At 37.0% G+C, this 18,757-nt stretch overlaps 2 protein-coding genes across 7 annotated transcripts in view; one reads left to right on the top strand and one right to left on the bottom strand.

The window, feature by feature from the left end:
- Positions 1-2,512: 2,512 nt before the first annotated feature.
- LOC148331815 (sialic acid-binding Ig-like lectin 5) lies at positions 2,513-18,626 on the top strand. 6 transcript variants are annotated; one of them, XM_088301726.1, is made up of 13 exons: positions 2,513-2,636; positions 4,385-4,747; positions 6,232-6,414; positions 6,512-6,841; positions 7,640-7,882; positions 9,282-9,545; positions 9,619-9,879; positions 13,381-13,641; positions 13,704-13,782; positions 14,810-14,834; positions 15,117-15,294; positions 15,691-15,733; positions 17,422-18,626. In XM_088301726.1, the coding sequence occupies exons 1-13, from the start codon at positions 2,576-2,578 to the stop codon at positions 17,489-17,491; spliced, it is 2,361 nt and encodes a 786-aa protein (XP_088157852.1). In that variant the 5' UTR covers positions 2,513-2,575; the 3' UTR covers positions 17,492-18,626. The 6 variants fall into 6 exon arrangements, with proteins under 6 accessions (XP_088157852.1, XP_088157855.1, XP_088157854.1 ...); XM_088301729.1 differs by having other exon boundaries at positions 15,117-15,299; XM_088301728.1 differs by lacking the exon at positions 17,422-18,626 and adding an exon at positions 15,939-16,263.
- Positions 17,337-18,757, bottom strand: part of LOC148331814 (complement C3-like) — a 41,929-nt gene continuing 40,508 nt past the window's right edge. Inside the window, exon 45 of the mRNA XM_088301725.1 lies at positions 17,337-17,613. Within this exon, the coding sequence (XP_088157851.1) occupies positions 17,472-17,613 (142 nt within the window). The 3' untranslated portion in view covers positions 17,337-17,471. The remainder of the gene's footprint in view (positions 17,614-18,757) is intronic.

Raw genomic sequence — 18,757 nt, 5'->3', positions numbered from 1 at the left:
TACATATGTGATACAACGCACATAATTCTAGCAAACTCCTCTTCCTCCAACACTTGAAATACGTGGATCTGGCCTTTATGACCCATTTTTCTCTTATTTTTTATAATAAACAGTGGTCCATCATGCCTGTCAGTGAGAGAAAGAGGAAGTGATCTAGCTCTCTTAATTCTTCCACGCATCTGTGAGGGGCGCTTCCCAGCCGGGGCTGGGAAGCGGTGTGGGGTGGACTCTTAAAATCGCAGGCAAGGGAAAATAGGGTGGAGACAATATTTATTGTGGCCGGCAAAAAAACAATTTACAGTCGATAGGCAAGGGGAGTTTGCTATCAGAGACAATAGTGGAGCTATACTTACAGACGCCGGGCGACGTGAACGAAAAAACGCTGGGGAACAACCTTCCCCCAGGAAAAGAAAAACGATTAACAAAAGGAGCTTGCAACGCAAGAAAAACCGAAAACAAGAATGTCCCTTCCTCCAAAGGGTAAGGTTAAATCCAATCATCGAAAAACACAAAGCGAGCCGAAACGTAGCTGAAGACATAAACAAGGTAACAATAAGCACGATCAAGACACGGAGCAAAGGTTGGCAAAGGACCTATAGCAAATGCACAAGGCGAGAGCAAGTTGGTCAATAATCCGACACGCGAGTGAGCGTGTCGGAGGCTTAAATAGTCCCCACAATCAAGAGGTGATGGGTTGCAGCTGCGGAGTCTCGTAAACGCGTCGCCGGGGCAAACGCGCCATTGACCACGCCCACTCTACTGCAACACAAGGCATGATCGTGGACAGCATCGACCTGTACAGCAACGAGAAGCGAGCATTAAATTCACATGAGCAGCAAATATGATCTGGACAGCACAAGAGGAAGTCGTCTTATTTGTCATCTTGCACTTTCTTTTGACATATTGGTCACAGAGACTTTGAGTCTGAATCCATTCAAATAGTGATTCTCTCCATTTGATTATTGTCTGTACCTCAGCAACCAAAAAAGAAATCTAGTGCTCTTGGTGTGAAATTAAGATTTTCTTTGTGAAATTTCTCCAGGGAAGACGAAGCAACTAACAAATGGACGAATTTTCAAGTGACAGACAAATTCACAAAATGTTTTTCTGCTCTTTGACACTAGAAGTTTGTTTCAAATGATTAGTTGCAAGATCAAGGGACCTCCACCAAAACACTTTCCCCATGCCCGTTTCAGTGTTGACTCACTACCATTGCCAGTCAGTCTAGTACTGGTCTAGAGACGTGTTTGGTATGGCTTGGTTTGACGCACTGGCGGCTTTGTTAATCTGTTGCCTGGCTGTGTCATTCAACAGAGAGTTCATAAGTCATTTGCTCAAATGCATAGTTTATTTATCATTTTCAAAGACTTAAAATCTCTATAAAACACAAAGCATCTGTAGTGGTTACAAATTCTGCCAAAGCGGTCAAACAACTATGCCACTCCCAGTCAACACCTATCTACTCTTTTGTTGTCCTTTCTTTTGTATTCTTAGTGAAAGTGCCTCACAATGCTCAACACAAGTGATACACACACACACATTTGACCCTGACTTGGCTTTTATAGTTACATGCTTCCTTTCAGTCAAAGGAAAGCCCCCTCGTTTGAAGACACATTTTTATTCTTTAACTTTCGTCTCAACATGAGACTGTCGTTGTTCTGCATTTCTTCTGTTATCTACTGTATATGTGTTTGTGTTTTATTTGTGTTCTAATTTCCTGCTAATTTATATTACATTGTAAGGAAAGCGTTTTGTTACAGCTCCAGCTTTTGTGCAATGCGCTATAGAAATAAAGTTGTACTGTATTGTAAGGATTAATTAACACTGCCTCTATTTGTTATCCTAAAAATGTTCAAAAATCTAGGTGATATGAAAATGTTAGCAAATATGTGATAAACGGGAGGGAAATGATATAACAAATATACATAAGTTATTGACTTTGATAGTATTGCAAAGCATTTATTCTGCAGTGGTACTTATATTTAAACCATCTGGATAAGAGAAAACTCATGATGCTTTTATGCGTTACCTTTACACAACTTTGAAATGTGTAATCTAGATCATTTCTGGATTAAAGACGTGTTTTGACAAACTCACAACAAATCGGACATTTGACAGATGTATACCTTGTTTAGTGGATTTTGTCTGTGCCATTATGATTGCTTGAAATGTATGAACTGGGTTAAAAACATGTTTTTTGACAAACAAAACAAATGTGACGACACTTGACTGTTGTACACAGTCACGTAAGGACTCTTCCACTGCATATTTACATTCCTACTAAATGTATAATAAGGATTGGATCTGAATTAAAACAGTTTTGACAAACTCAGAACAGATTGTACTACATTCTTTTACATTAAAAAAGACATCGAGAGGGGAAAAAAGTCTTTTAAGAAAGCAAAAGTAAGACATTTGTTTATCTCATCTGTGGGTTTTTTTTTTCTTCATGTAATTTCATGTAATCATGCGCGTCAGTGACGGAAAGAGGAAGAAAGTCAGCTCTTCCTCTCTTAATTCTGCCATGCAGAGACGGCGACAAGAGGCAATCATCTAATTCACATAAGCAGGAAATATGAGCTGGACAGCACACAAGGGTGTCGTCATATTTGCCCTCTTGCTCTTCGACATTCAAGGTACGAACTCACTTACATTTTGACATCTTTGTCGATCACGCAGTCTAAATGTATTCAAATGATGATTTTCTACATTTTATTGTTATTGTTGTAACAAAAACCTCACATGCCCTTGACATTAAAAATGATGAATTTAATTTCTCCAGGGATGACAAAGCAAACCATCAAATCAGTGATGAACAAATTCCCATTGAGTTTTTTGCTTTTTGACGCTAACGGTTTGCTTCACTCCCTGCCACAGAAAACATCTTGATGATTCTAATCATGAAAAAAATGAGAGAGAGAACGAGTGAGAGAGTGAGAGAGAGAGAGAGAGAGAGAAAAGAGATGGAGAGAGAGAGAAAAAAAGAGAGAGAGGGAGTGAGTGAGAGAGAGAGAGAGAGAGAGAGAGAGAGACCAAGGCTTCTGTCCCACTTGCCCATTTGAGTGTTGAGAGTTACGTTCATTCTGGATTAAAAGACCGTTTACCACACATCCAGAAAATCTGATGATAAATAGAGTAGTAGTAGTCTTTCACATGTCACATTGCTTCCAGATGCATTATCTGGATCAGATCTTGTTTAAAACATAATGTTTAATAAACACAACAAATCGGACATTTGACAGCGATACTGTTCATCAGTCATTCAATTTGTTTTACATGTTAATTTTGCATCATTTCCAAAGATCTAATATGGATTAGATTTGAATTTGAAACAATTAGACATTAATACAACAAATGTGATTATTTCATGTTACGTTTGCATTTTTTCTGAATAGACATCACAATCAACTCTGAATGTGTCATGTTAAAAATGTACTTCATGTAAATAAAAACTAACAGGAAATGTAAAAAGCTTTAGAAACCAAAAGCAAAAAGCATTCGTCCATCTCATCTTTTTTTTTTAGTGCAAAGTTGTGCTCAGGCTTATCATTGAGAGAAAGAGGAAGAATGTTTTTAAAAGTAATACAATGATGCTACATCAGCACAACAAGTATGAAAATATTTTATTCGTGTCATGTCTGAACAATGTGTGTTAACATGTTACATTTACGTTTCTAAACGACCAAACTGTACCAGAGCCGGTTTAAAACACGGATTCAATCACAAATCACAAACATGACAACTTTTTAGACAAGGTATGACATGTTCAGTGGACTTTTTTTTTATTTTTTATGCGTGTTATATTTACATTGCTTGCAAATTAATAATTTGAATCAGATCTGGATTCAAACACAGTTTGAGAATCACGTAAAAATTTTGACGACATTTGACCGCATATAATATTGTAATCAGGATCACATCTGGATTATAAACATGCTTTAACAAACATGCAACAAATCTGATGACATTTGACAGCAATGTAGCGTGTTCACTGGAATTCCACATGTTTCATTTAGTTTCCAAATGCATTATCTGGATGAGATCTACCGGCTGTGCTAATCTAGAAATAAAGATCACATTTTCCAATCAAAATTGATTTTACAAGAATAGAACTGTATTAAAAAGATGAATAAAATAAGGACAAGTTCTTTTTCATTTTTACTTAAAAACTCTAAGAAAATTGAGAATGAAGTCATATTTGTAATAAATATTGTAGTTTCTTTAGTTTTAATATTTATTATCAGAATATAACTATATAATATTATAAAAGTGGATTTTGTAATTTACAGCGGTCTTTTCCCCCAGATTAAACGATGCACGTACACACAAAAAGCCACAATATTTGAAGAGTAAATTTGCATATGATTCTGAAAATGTGTTTCAGTGATGGCTACGAGTGAGGAGTGGGGAGGGTCCTTTTATCGAACCAACATCTGCGGCCTGAGAGGAAGCACAGTGACGCTTGAGTGCTACTTTAAGTATCCGGCAACAGAAAACAGCCAAAACCTTACCCTTGAGAAAACTTTGTGGTTCACGAAAGGGCCCAATCATGACCCTGAAGATTTGAGTTTGGACCCACAGTACTTTGATCGTCTGGAATTTGCCTGCACGGGGACAAATGACAGGTCTCGGTGCAGTTTGTCAATCCGAGATCTTATAGAAAGCGACAGTGGCGAGTACAAATTCAGATTCGTAACGACTGGAAAAAGCTACAGTGTCACACCTGGAGTCACTTTGAGTGTTACCGGTATGGATTCTCTCTAAAAGCACTTTTCCACCAAGCAGCAAGGACTCAAAGCCCCAAATCACGTCTGTTTATTGTTTCATAATTTATTTTTCAATTAGTTAAAAAAATAACTATTATACTATTACATAACTGTATACTCTTTACAATGCCTTGGTCTCGTGCTCAGAAACACATTCTCTTCGGAGAAAATAATCAGATTTACACAAAAAGGAGCTTTTTTTGCAATAGCATCCATCTGATAAGAATAAACTGTAATTTAAAAATACAGATTAAAAAAATATATCTACAGTGGAACCTCGGTTCTCAAACGACTCTGAGGTCGAACAAATCGGAGTTCGAACAAAAAAAAAGAGAAATTCTTGCTTCGCAGTTCGAACAAACATCGGAGTTCGAACGCCGGTATGACGCGTGAGTGCGCACGCGAGGGTGGGATGCTGAGCGGCCAATTGACCAATTGTTGTCGCGTGCGGACGTGCTACGTGCTGCCAAGTGTTTTAGCCCTTAATCGTGCCTCCAAAGAAGGTCAGTGCAAGCAACAAAGCTGCTACGAGCGAAAAAAGAAAAGTAGTGCGTACAACTATTGCATTTAATTCGGTGTTCGAACAAATCGCTTTTCGAACAGGGTTCTGGAACGGATTATGGTCGAGAACCTAGGTTCCACTGTATCTATCTATCTCTCTCTCTCTCTCTCTCTATATATATATATATATACATATATATATATATATTTATATAATATATATATATATTAGTTCTGTCAAGTGATTAATTTTTTTAACTAATTAATCACAAAAAATTCCATGATTAATCATGATTAATGACATTTTTCAACTACTATTTTTTGCAAAGCTTATTACAGATATTTACTTGAATAATATCTTGGAATTGATGCAAAATCCCCAAATATGAAGTATGCTTAATTTAAAGACTGTTCTAATCGCTTTCTTGGATTCTTGAATTCGATCAAAATGGAGAAATCTTGGGAGACTTTTATTTTCGAAACATTTCTCAAAACCGCCCACAAGCGCCACACTCCAGCAGTGTTGGGTTGCAAGGCCCAGTGGTAACTTTAACACAGTGTTTTGTTCTGAGACGTGCTAAAGACAGCTAATATGGCTCAATATTTGCAAAGTATGCAAATCATTTTTAAGTAAATCAAACTGAGTTAACTGAGTTAAAAATCTGGGGTTTAATCACCTGAGTTAATGCTTTAATTTTGACAGCCCTAATATATATGTATGTGCATATATATATATATATATATATATATATATATATTTTTTTTTTTTTTTTCAAGAAAAGAAATTTAAAGAGAAATTAATGCCTAGGGTCCCCCCCTCAAAAAATTTTTTGCTGTTTTCTCACACCCAAAAAGGGGTATTTTATTTGTATTCACATTAATACCCCAGGCTGTACTCCACTTGGTGGAGGTTGAAATGAATGTCTTTTGACACTTAATGTCTGTTTCTTCCTCACAAATTCAGATCTCAGGGTACAGGTGGGGGTAGACCTGGAGTGTGTCACCAAGTGTAGTCTCGATTCCTCTCCGTTATACATCTGGTACAGGAATGGACAGGAAATCCCAAATGCACCCTTGCAAATTTCTTCTAGCTCCAGCTACTCTTGTGCTTTAAGAGGACACCAACAGCTTGTGTCTCCTCCCGTGTGTGAGTTGTCCACTCCTAATATTTTAGTTTGCAGCACCTAGCTCATTGCTTATGCTAAGTTTCTTGCTAATGCTAAAGTTCTTGTTCAATCTTTCAGGTGTGTCCAGCGGATGTAACAAAGTGGTGTACAACAAGAAAAGCATCTGTGCCATCAAAGGCTCGACAGTGGACATTAGTTGCACTTACAGCACCAACTATTTATGGGTCACGTCAAAATTCTGGTTTAAAAATTCCCCCGTGCCTCAGGACCTCAGATTGGATGACCACTACAAGTCTCGTATTGAGCTCTTTCAAGAATCAGGCAAACCATCTACTCTGAGAATTTACAACCTGATGGAGAGTGATTCTGCCGAGTATCGATTCAAATTCAGCACGAGGAATTTTGAATGGAAGAGTAGTTTACCGGGAACCACTTTGACTGTTGCAGGTAACATTGAAACACAGTATGGTGCCTGTCACAAAAAACATTTGGGTTTCACAAAAATATATGTATATGAAATTTTTCCGCTTGTATTTCCTGGTCCATTGCGTATTTTTTTATTCTTGATTCCCCCTCCCCTTACCCCCCAGAATTATTTCTTTAAATTCAAGCTTGTAAACCATTATATCACCCAACTTTAGCACTTTTGGAAGTGGAAGGATTTTGTCAATATGAAGAATTAATACCATAAGAACATGTCAAAATCCAATATTGAAGTCCAGTTTAGGTACCAAAATCAAAATGAAGACCCTCTATCAGCATCAAAGTCAAGATGGAGGTTGAGTTTCGGTAGCAAAGTTTTTTTGATGGTTCAGACTCAGTGCCAATTTAATATGGTGTTCTACTGTAAGTTCCAAAGACAAGGTGGAGGTCCAATTGAAGTACATACGTCAACTAAAAAGGTCCAGTGCATTTACACAAAACTTCTATTTACCTACCAAAGTAAATATGTAGATCTAATTTAGGAAACAAAATCAAAATGAAGGTTCAAGATGCTTGTCTAGTTTAAGTACAAAAGTCCAATAAACAAGTCCAGTGTAAATACAAAAGTAAATATGGAAGTTTTAATATTTCGTTGCAATTACTGCATCAAGCCTGTGACCCACCAACACCACCAAACTTTCAACACATTCCTCCACTGCGATGCTTTCATGAAAAAAAAAAGAAACATTTTTGAATCTCCAGGCCTAAACCCCATAGAGCATGCATTTCCTGGACCCACCTGTTTGCTTCTCTTGTCTCCAGCTGCGCAGGTGAAGGTGATCAGCGTCAAAGTGGAAGATTTTCACTTAGTCGCTCAGCTGTCGTGTCACACGAGTTGTCGTCCGGCATCTTCGTTTTCTTTGTGCTTGTTGTGGAATGAACGCTCAGTAGGCAACTGCGGACCTTCCCAAATTACCAAAAACATCACAATCAATTTAAATCCTGGAGACTATGTCACCTGTACCCTGAGACAAGCCCGAGAAGTCATCACCTCTCCTCAACTTTGTGAGTTTTTTTTTTTTTAAACAAGGTCTGTTCTTTCAATAGGCCAAAAACGAGCATTCATATTATCATGAGGATTAATTTAGCAAATCTCCTTTAAAATTGTCTAATTAAAATGTGTCTATAATGTTTTATTCATTTGACTCAATAAATAATTAAGTTATTGTAAATAATAAAATTGTTAATAAAACCCAAAAAATTGCAAAAAAAAAAACTTTAGAAACTAATTTTTAATTCTACATAATACAATTAGGGCGGCCCGGTGGCCGACTGGTTAGCACGATGGCCTCACAGTGAGACACAGCAGAAGTCATGGGTTCAAATCTGGCTCTGGCCATCCTGTGTGGCGTTTGCATGTTCTCCCCGTGCCTGCGTGGGTTTCCTCTGGGTACTCTGGTTTCCTCCCACATTCCAAAAACATGCATGGCAGGTCAATTGGACACTCTAAATAACTCCAAGATATGAGCGTGAGGGCGAATGGTTATTTGTCTATGTGCGCCCTGCGATTGGCTGGCAACCAGTTCAGGGTGTACCCCTCCTGCTGCCCGAAAACAGCTGGGATAGGCTCCAGCACCCCCCCGACCCCAGATCATGGATGGATGAATGAGTGTGAGGGCAGATGGTTGTTTGTCTTTTTGTGCCCTGCTATAGGCTGGCAACCAGTTCAGGGTGTACCGCGCCTACTGCCAGATGATGTACTAAACTACGCAATCTACCTAAAATTAATTGATTTTTATTTATTGCCTCCAACAAAAAATTTTTTAAATGTACTTCACAATTTGAAAAAAAGCTTTTAAAATCAGTGGTCAATTTATTAACTGTAAATGTTACAATGGAAAATAGTAAAATAATAAATTTGACATTATTCATATTTTTTTAATTGGCTGTTGTAAAGAATAAATAAAAAATACAAGAATAAACACATTTACATCTCCATCTAAAAATATTTGTTAAGACTTGCTTCATGTATTTATTGTAAATAATTAACAGAAATTAGTAAAATTATCACTTTGACGTCTTCATTTCACAAAATTATTTTTTTTTAAATTTTATTCACTGTTAATAATGCACCATATGAAGAACATTAATTAATTTTACATCCCTATGTATTTTTAATTGGTTGATATATTTATAAATTAATAAGACAACTACAAATCGTAAACTAAACTAATTGCACAATTATTTACGAAGGTTACTGCGGATTTTACAGTCTGCTGGCATGTGGGTCATAGGGGATAAAGTCATTACGGCCACCTGCAGGACTGGAGTAGAACCGTACCACCACGCGTGTCCCGGTTGTGTCAAGTGAATCGGCCGGACATGTTTGGGATTGTTGGGCTTTGGTGGAGGCCTGCTCTCCGCTGACTAACGTTCTCCTCCATCCTCTTACCTTCTCTTCCAGATGCACTGGGAATCCCCTCAGTGTCACCTCGTGACCCAGGTGAGATATTGGAGGGTCATCCGCTTAGGTTGACATGCAGAATTGACACCCCATGTAGAAACCGATGGTTTAAGAATATCAGAAACTCGGATCCACAAGAAATGAGTGACACAGCAGAGCTGGTCTTCAATCCCACCAAGTCTTCACACTCGGCAGAATATTATTGTACTGCGGAGAACGCCTTGGGAATTCAGAAATCAGAACCTGTCAAAGTTGATGTGAAATGTAAGTATAGTATTGTAATAGTTTCAGACGCGAATGAGCACCTCAACGACAAGGCCAACATTGTGTTCTTCAGATGCTCCGAGGAACTTCGAAATATTGGTGCATCCATCACCATCCATCAAGGAGGGCCAGACAGTGACTCTGACATGCAGAAGTTTTGCTAACCCAGCAGCTCGATACACACTATACAAGGACAACCTATCTGTGGGCGAGTTACCAGAAGGAATTTACCATTTCAACTCCATCCGCACACAAGATGCTGGAAGCTTCTACTGCAAGGCCCAAAATAAATATGGACACGCCATCTCTTCAACTACGGTCATTGACGTCAAGTGTAAGTCCCAAAGGCAATATGGAGGTCTAGACTGGCCAAGGCAATCTCCAGACATAAACCCGATTGAGAATGTATTTTTACTTGTCCAATTCAAGGAAGGAGGAACAGAATGTTAATATGAATCTTCAAAACTTTGTGACTTACATTTAAAAGTTACCCGTACAATTAGATTTTCTTCCCATATCTAACATCAACAGTTGACATTTTTAGACTCGGATGGCAAGTTAAATGTATTTGTGAAAATGGTAATGATTTACTGTTTAAAATGCCCAGAAATATAACATTAGTCTAAATTATATAACTGAAGAAAATTCTAAAATGTTTGAAGTTTAAAATTATAAAAAAAAATTAAAAGATAACATCCTAAAATATGTTAAAATATTTGAAGTAAATACACATGATTGAAAGAAATGTTGGAATATATATATAAAAAAAATAATGTTCATAAAGAAATTAACATATTGAAAATGTTTGCCCAGGTTAATTTGTTTGAAAATCTGCTTTAAAATATGATAAATTTATTAACAGTGTAAAAAAAACAAAAAAGGTTAAAATGGCAAAAATGATCATGTATGAAATATTTACAAATGATGACAATGTCAAAAATAATTATTAATGCTAAAAAAAACGTTGATTTTTTTTAATGGCAAAACATTCATTTGTTGATGTCAAGAATGAGAAAAATGTTAAAATGTCATGATTTATGGGAAAATCTAAAAATTACAGATAGAGATGTCAGGTTTCGCCGGTCGGCGAGGTGGGGAAGGACCCAAAATGCAAGGAAGCAGGGAAAAGGGTAACTTAAAGGGAATTTATTAAATCAAACAATGAACTAGGGGGACCAAACGGAACGAAGTGCCGAAACAATGAGGATGAACAAAACGTGACTAACAGAACTAAACTTGACGGGGAAACAAGGACAGTGACAAATTACTATGAACGTGAACGAGAGCAAGAACGAGATCTGGGAGCGGCCGTGACAGTCCGAAATGGAGCAATGCACAGACACTGAGTTGTCGGCATGGGGTGTTTAAATAGCGGGTTCATTAGGGGGGAGCAAATGGGAGTCAGGTGTGAAGGCTAATGGGGAACCGGTGTGTGGCTGGTGGGGAACGAGCGCTGAAGGAAACGCCCCTCTCAGCTGACCAAACAAACAAAACAAGGACATGGCATGGAGGGTGACAAATGATAACAAAAACCTGACATGACCGACACGGGTCATGACACAGTACAGCAGTTGTGGGTTCGATTCCCGCTCCGGCCTTCCTGTGTGGAGTTTGCATGTTCTCCTCGTGCCTGCGTGGGTTTTCTCCGGGTACTTGGTTTCCACCCACATTACAAAAACATAAACTCTAAATTGCCCCTAGGTATGAGTGTGAGCCAACCAGTCCAGGGTGTACCCCGCCTTCTGCCCGAAGATAGGTGGGATAGGCTCCAGCACCCCCCTGGGATCCTTGTGAGGAGAAGCGGTACAGATAATGGATGGATGAATGAGTGTGAGGGCAGATGGTTGTTTGTCTTTTTGTGCCCTGCTATAGGCTGGCAACCAGTTCAGGGTGTACCGCGCCTACTGCCAGATGACAGCTGGGATAGGCCCCAGTACGCCCGTATTCAATGAAAAGTCACAGAGGTCCACGACGAAAATTTTTATTTTTATATAGTTTCGATATTTAGTCATTTTCAACAGAGCACACTTACGTACTAAATATTTAGCAATGTTCCCATTAAACACCTTTGCCAGTCAAACAAATATAAGGCTTTTATTTCACATTCAAGAAAATGTGGCTCCAGGAATTTAAGGGTGCCACTTCCAGAAAAAAACTGTAAAATATCTCCTGCAGAAATATATCAAGTGCTAAGCATATAGTTAACATCTTGTACCTTTTTTTTAAATCAAAGAGTTATCAGCCGAAAAAAAACGGAAAGCCAAATTATCCAAGTAAACCAGGTCAACATGTTCAGTACACAATCAATAAAAATGGCTGTCCTCATGAAAAAATAATTCAAAATGAGCTTTGCCACCACCTTTTCTTTTGAATATTTTTTTTAACTTCTCCTAATGAGAAAAATGAGTTTTTGACTGCCCTCCCAGTAACTTAAATCTGGGTTGGAAAGGAGTCAGGGCCATTGGGATTTGGTAGATTATTTCACACATCTGGGCTTTGTGTTTTCCTTTGAATAATGTTTGTGCAACCGCATTTAAGCACTCCTTCACAACTTCCCCATCACTGAATGTTTTTTTATGTTTCCCCAAAATCCATGATGCTTTTACTAAATATTCGTTTGCATGCCGCTGGGATGTAAACGAAAATGTAAAAATCTGTTGTACTGCACTCGAAGTTCGATGTTTTTGCGTGCGGTCACCTCAAACCTCAGCGGATAACTTTGCACAAAAGGGCGGTGCTTTGTTTCGTAGTGGCGCTTCGCAATGTTGCGACGGTTTCGGAGCATATGATGCACACTGGTTTTGAATCGGCTGCAGCCAGAACGAAACTAAATTTCTCCGTCCATTCATTTAAAACAAGACGCATCGACCTCACTAACTTTTTAGCAAGGCATACTGTCAGCAGCACTATCTTCCGGTCTGTTGTACAATTGGCAGTGGATCGTAGACAAAAGATTTGATTGGCTCAAATCAGTGACGCCTTTTCCGTATTAACTAGAATTGCAGCGCCAACGTTTTATTTATATTTATATATATATATATATATATATATATATATATATATATATATATATATATATAAAAAGTGGAACCTCGGTAATCCGTTCCAGAACCCTGTTCGAAAAGCGATTTGTTCGAACACCGAATTAAATGCAATAGTTGTTCGCACTACTTTTCTTTTTTCGCTTGTAGCAGTTTAGCAGCTTTGTTGCTTGCACTGACCTTCTTTGGAGGCATGATTAGGGGCTAAAACACTTCGCAGCACGTAGCACGTCCGCACGCGACAACAATTGGTCAATTGGCCGCTCAGCATCCCACCCTCGCGTACACACTCACGCATCATACCGGCGTTCGAACTCCGATGTTTGTTCGAACTGCGAAGCCAGAATTTCTCTTTTTTTTTGTTCGAACTCCGATTTGTTCAACCTCAGAGTTGTTCGAGAACCGAGGTTCCATTGTAGATATATATATATATATATATATATATATATATACATATACATATATATACATATACATATATATAGCAAATTCGGGGTGTCCCGTGCATGTTTGTGGGAGGACTCCGGAGTACCCAGAGGAAACCCACGCAGGCACGGGGATAACATGCAAACTCCACAGGGGAAAGCTGGAGCCGGATTCGAACCCCACATTTTTGCAGAATGAGGCCATTGTGCTAACAAGTCATCCAAAGAGCAGAGGATAATTTATTTATTTTAAAATTTTAATTTCTTAAAAATTTTGCTCACAATTTTCCAACGGTGAATGTTACATTTTTAAAATTCCAAATAAATTTTTGTTGTCATTAAATAAAATGTGCACTTGTTCGTACCTAGATGGTCCTCGGGTTCCGAAGGTCTCAGTGAGACCCTCTGATTCCATTCATGCGGGATCTGTGCTCAGTCTGACGTGTAGCAGCGACGCTAACCCCAGCGCTAACTACACTTGGTACAAGGACAGCGAGGAGTCTCCCACATCCACAGCGGCTGTCTTCAATATCAGCGACTACCAAGCAGTGCATGCCGGCGAGTATCGCTGCCAAGTCCAGAACATGATGGGCAGCCACAACGCCACGCTGCAGCTCCCCGCCATCGCCAGTAAGTCATGCCACAGATCGGCCGCAGTTTGGTCCAGCCGCTTTAATATTACTCTTCATCAGGTTCATCGATCCCGGTGAGGGTAGGTTACACAGCGGGCGTGCTGTTCATCCTGCTTCTCGTCGCCGCCCTGCTGCTCAGGTCGGTTCATTTACTTTTTTTTAAATTGGAAAAATATATTTAAAGATCAGAGAAGGCTATGCCGCCCCATGGACGGAACAGCCCATTCAGGATGGTTGGCTATTGTTTGGATGAAGGCCGGAGGACCGGACCTTATTGAAAAAGGACGGACGAGCAGTGTTCGGGGTAACATGTTACAAAATAATATATTACATTTTGGCAGTAACCAAGTAATATAACGAGTAGGAGGAATTTTACTTAAATTACTGCCACTTTATCGGCGTTCACGTATTCAGTGAGGTAATTTTCCATTCGTGTACAAGTCGGTGAGAGAACGTGGTGTTATTTCCCATTCATAAACGATTGAGTGAGTGACCGTGCTGCCATTTCCCGTACACGTCCGATTCGGTGAAAGAAAGCGATGTAATTTCCCATTTACGAATGAGTCGTGAGAGAATGTAATGTTATTTCCCATTTGTCAACGATTCAGTGAGTGAACGTGCTATATGGAGGACGCAGGACAGACCAGCATAAAAGCTGTTTTTAATAGAAATAATCATAACATTAGAGCTGAGAGCAGCTATAAAGGGCCCTCGCAACAATGGTCACTGCAATTCTGGAAACTCGCACATGGCACAATGACCGTCATTTTCTATATTATATATATATATATATATATATATATATATATATATATATATATATATATATATATATATATATATATATATATATATATATATATATATATATATATATATATATATATATATATATATATATATATATATATATATATATATATATATATATATATATATATATACCCCCCACGACCCTAGTGAGGAGAAGTGGTACAGATAATGGATGGATGCATATATATATTTTTCTTTTTTGGGGGGAAAATTTTTTGAAAGGTGTTTGTGTAACAAAAACAAAAAAAAATTACAAAAAATTTATGAAATGTGGAAAGTGTTCTGAAATGTATTTCGTCAAAAGGGGCAAAAGTGTTCATTTAATGTGTTGTTTATTTTGTGTGATCTTTAAGGAAAAAGTTGGCATCAAAAGCTCAGGTGAGAAAACTCGCAAAACGTTTACATTTTAATTGATGGTTAAAGTTTTAACAAAATTAAACAATTTTATACTGTTAAAAATATAGAAAAATATTTTCATGATTCTCAAACTTTTGTAACAAACAAATTGTCCCAAAAGTTAAAAAAAATATGAATAGTTTTTTAATCATCTTTTTGCATCATAAGTTTTCAAATTCAAAATGTAGACATATTTTTTCAAGCTGTTAAAAAAATGTTTAAAAACTATAACACATAAATAAAACTGATCCAAAATATGGTCAGCCAAACGCAAGTGCAGACATCAGCAGTGACCCTCCGGACGAGTTGATGTACTCTACGGTGGCTTTCTCCAAACACGCACCCATCTACGCAAATGTGGGCAATGCCAAGAAGCACCAGTGTGAGGATCAGGACGAGAGTGTGGAGTATACCGCCGTCAACTGTGCCGGTCATGCCTCGGGTGAGGTCTGCCTCCTTCCTACCTCTTATTTTGGCTATTTTCATTATTCATATGACAGTCTCAAAATCCATCTAGATATTTGTGATAGGTCCTCAAACACGACCCTAAAACATGCCTGAGTAGTACACAATGGAAAGTTAAAAAAAAATTAAATCAGCTCTCAATAGCAGTTTCACGCACGCATCAACACAAAATTGGGTGTCAAAAAAAGTTAAAGGATTCATGCCCCAAATCGAAAATATTTGGTTTGAATAGGACATTTTGTCAGAGGAGTCTAGGGAGAGGACTATTGAGAGAGAAAAAAATAACTGAAAAATAAATCAGCCTCAGACACAAGTTTCAGTGATTGACATAAAATATTGTATAAGATGTCTATTTCTATCTCTTTTGTAACAGGGTGCATGGAAAAGGCTCAAGGACCTATGCCCAAAATTAACCAGTAAGTCGTCCATTTTTGTCTGAAGCAGCCTCAGTAGTGCCACTTGGAAAGTTAGAAAAAAATTGTGTGGACGTCGACCCGACAAAGACGCACAAAATAGTCTCAGCTGTCTTGAGTTGTATTTGAACACTTTTAATTATCTTCAATGTCAGGCTTTGGTCATGTTGTAGCGACTTGATGACTGCTATGGTGTCTCCATCCATAGGCTGAAGCCTCAAGAGGACACCGGTGTGAATGCGCTGTATAGTACTGTGTCGAAAAAATGACCTCAGGGGCAGTTAACCTGTTGACCTCCCTTCCTCCCCCCCAAAAATATGGATCATTTTTATTTTTTTGACAGCAGAAAAAAAACTGCATTTTTTGCTGATGCAGATTTTTTCTTCATCTTTTTTTTTTTTTTTTTTACAGAAGACTTATTTTCAAACATAAATGGCATTTAAATGTACACCTGTATACTGGATTTAAAAATATATATATATCGTTAACTGCTTCTCTTTTTTTCCATTTGAATGTCAAGTCGGAAGGGTAATAAAAAAAAAAAAAAAAAAGAAGCATGGCCTGAACATTGACTAAAGTTTTACTGATAGCGTTAGTTTAACCCTGGAACTGTCTATTTAAATTATTAAAAAAAGAAAATTAAATGACGGAAAATGGCAGAAAAAACCTATAAGAACATTACCGGACGTTAAGCAGAGACACTTGAAATTTTGGCTCCAATTTAACATGCGTTTGAATGTGATTGTTGAAAATAAGATCACAGCCACATTCCCAGTTTGCAACCAAGTGGAGGTGTGTAGAATTTATATATATATATATATATATATATATATATATATATATATATATATATATATATATATATATATATATATATATATATATATATATATATATATATATATATATATATATATATATATATATATATATATATATATATATATATATATATATATATATATATATATATATATATATATATATATATATATATATATATATATATATATATATATATATATATATATATATATATATATATATATATATATATATATATATATATATATATATATATATATATATATATATATATATATATATATATATATATATATATATATATATATATATATATATATATATATATATATATATATATATATATATATATATATATATATATATATATATATATATATATATATATATATATATATATATATATATATATATATATATATATATATATATATATATATATATATATATATATATATATATATATATATATATATATATATATATATATATATATATATATATATATATATATATATATATATATATATATATATATATATATATATATATATATATATATATATATATATATATATATATATATATATATATATATATATATATATATATATGTCATATCATGGTATTATCCACACCGCCTATCCTGTACAGGGTCGCGGGAGGGTGCTGGAGCCTATCCCAGCTGACTACGGGCGAAAGGCACACTACACCCTGAACTGGTCGCCAGCCAGTCACAATATATATATATATATAAAATGATCTTTCTTGAAGACTGTGCCAGGTTTTCTGCTGGTTTTTATTGTATAGTATTAACAGAAATCATCATTTCCCACTTCCTGTTTTGAACACACACACACACACAGGTCCAAACAGGAAATAACAAAATTCAAATTCATCGAGAAGGGAAAGCATCTCACAAGCGGCAGGCGTTGAGCGACAGTTCTGTGGCAGCGGCGACCAGGTTAGCGCATTTGTCCCGCAGGATTCCACTGGCGCAGTCGACCAGCGATGGCCAACGCTCCACCCACGTGCCCGCCCCCAACGTGTACACGAACCTGACAACAGACATCGCAAATGGCTCAAGGACTCACACAAAAGTATGAACAAAGTGACACTTGTGCTTGATATAGAGTATTCATAAGTACAGGAATCCCAAATAAAATAACAGTAATGTTAATTATATACGATATGTGTGGAATAAGGACCTCGTCCCATTACAAATCCGCAAATAATTGGCTCCTCCCTCAAAAGTGTTTTTAATTGCATATTGAGGCAGACAGTGGCAAAGGAATATTTGTGTCAAAATTAAGTTCCTCAACTGACTTTAAATTGTCTATCAAGAGTCCTCCAGAGGGCATCAAAGAAATGTTATTTGGTTTGAGCACAACAAAAATCTGCGCGTTTTTCAGCAAACCAATTGAAAAGAGGCACACCCTCCAAAAGCTGTGAGTACTGTGTTAGAAAAAAGGGCAGTGTAGTCGTCTATTTTTGTTACCCAAGTTACATATTTTTCAATTGAACCGTGAGGTACAAATGACTACTTTTTACAGAGTTAAAAACATACATGGTCCTTATTGGCAAAGATAACTTTTTGTTTACATGTAAGGGTTCAAAAAAGTTCCAGGCCATTTTGAATGCCTTTCACAAGTGTCCACTGTTGTTAATGCATTTTCAACAAATAAACATAAGTAGTAATAATTGCTAACTTTAAAGGGATGCTTGCATGGGCTTAACATTGGCACTTATATGATAGGTTTGCGACCAATCGCCACCAACATGAATTACTATTCTTGTCCGCATAAACCTGTGAAAGTATAAAAGCGTTCTGCGCAATAGTTTGGAATTATTGACATCAAACGTGATATCGTGTGATCACCTCCACAAAATTAAAAAAAACGTGCCTTTCTCTTCTCCACTTACACAAACTAAAGCTGAAAAAGAACGCGCACACGAATCCCGACTGGGTTACATTTCAGACTATCAGCGACGCTAAAGTTGTGTCAAGTCTCAGGAGTCAGACGGCGGCCTGCAGCAGACCGCATGTGGGCATTGATCTTTATCGCTGTTTTGTGTGCTTTTCGGCGAAAGTACGTTTACGTTACCCATAGTTTGTGATTCTGTATCTGAATTAACTGTCGTGATAAATTTAAATATGAAACTGTGATAATGTCTTGTGTGTGAAACACGAACATCACAGAG

This window comes from Idiotropiscis lumnitzeri, chromosome 8, assembly GCF_059441095.1.
Source record: "Idiotropiscis lumnitzeri isolate Australia: NSW breed Sydney's pygmy pipehorse chromosome 8, RoL_Ilum_1.0, whole genome shotgun sequence".
Lineage (NCBI taxonomy): Eukaryota > Metazoa > Chordata > Actinopteri > Syngnathiformes > Syngnathidae > Idiotropiscis > Idiotropiscis lumnitzeri.
This window is presented reverse-complemented; position numbering and strand designations above follow the sequence as displayed.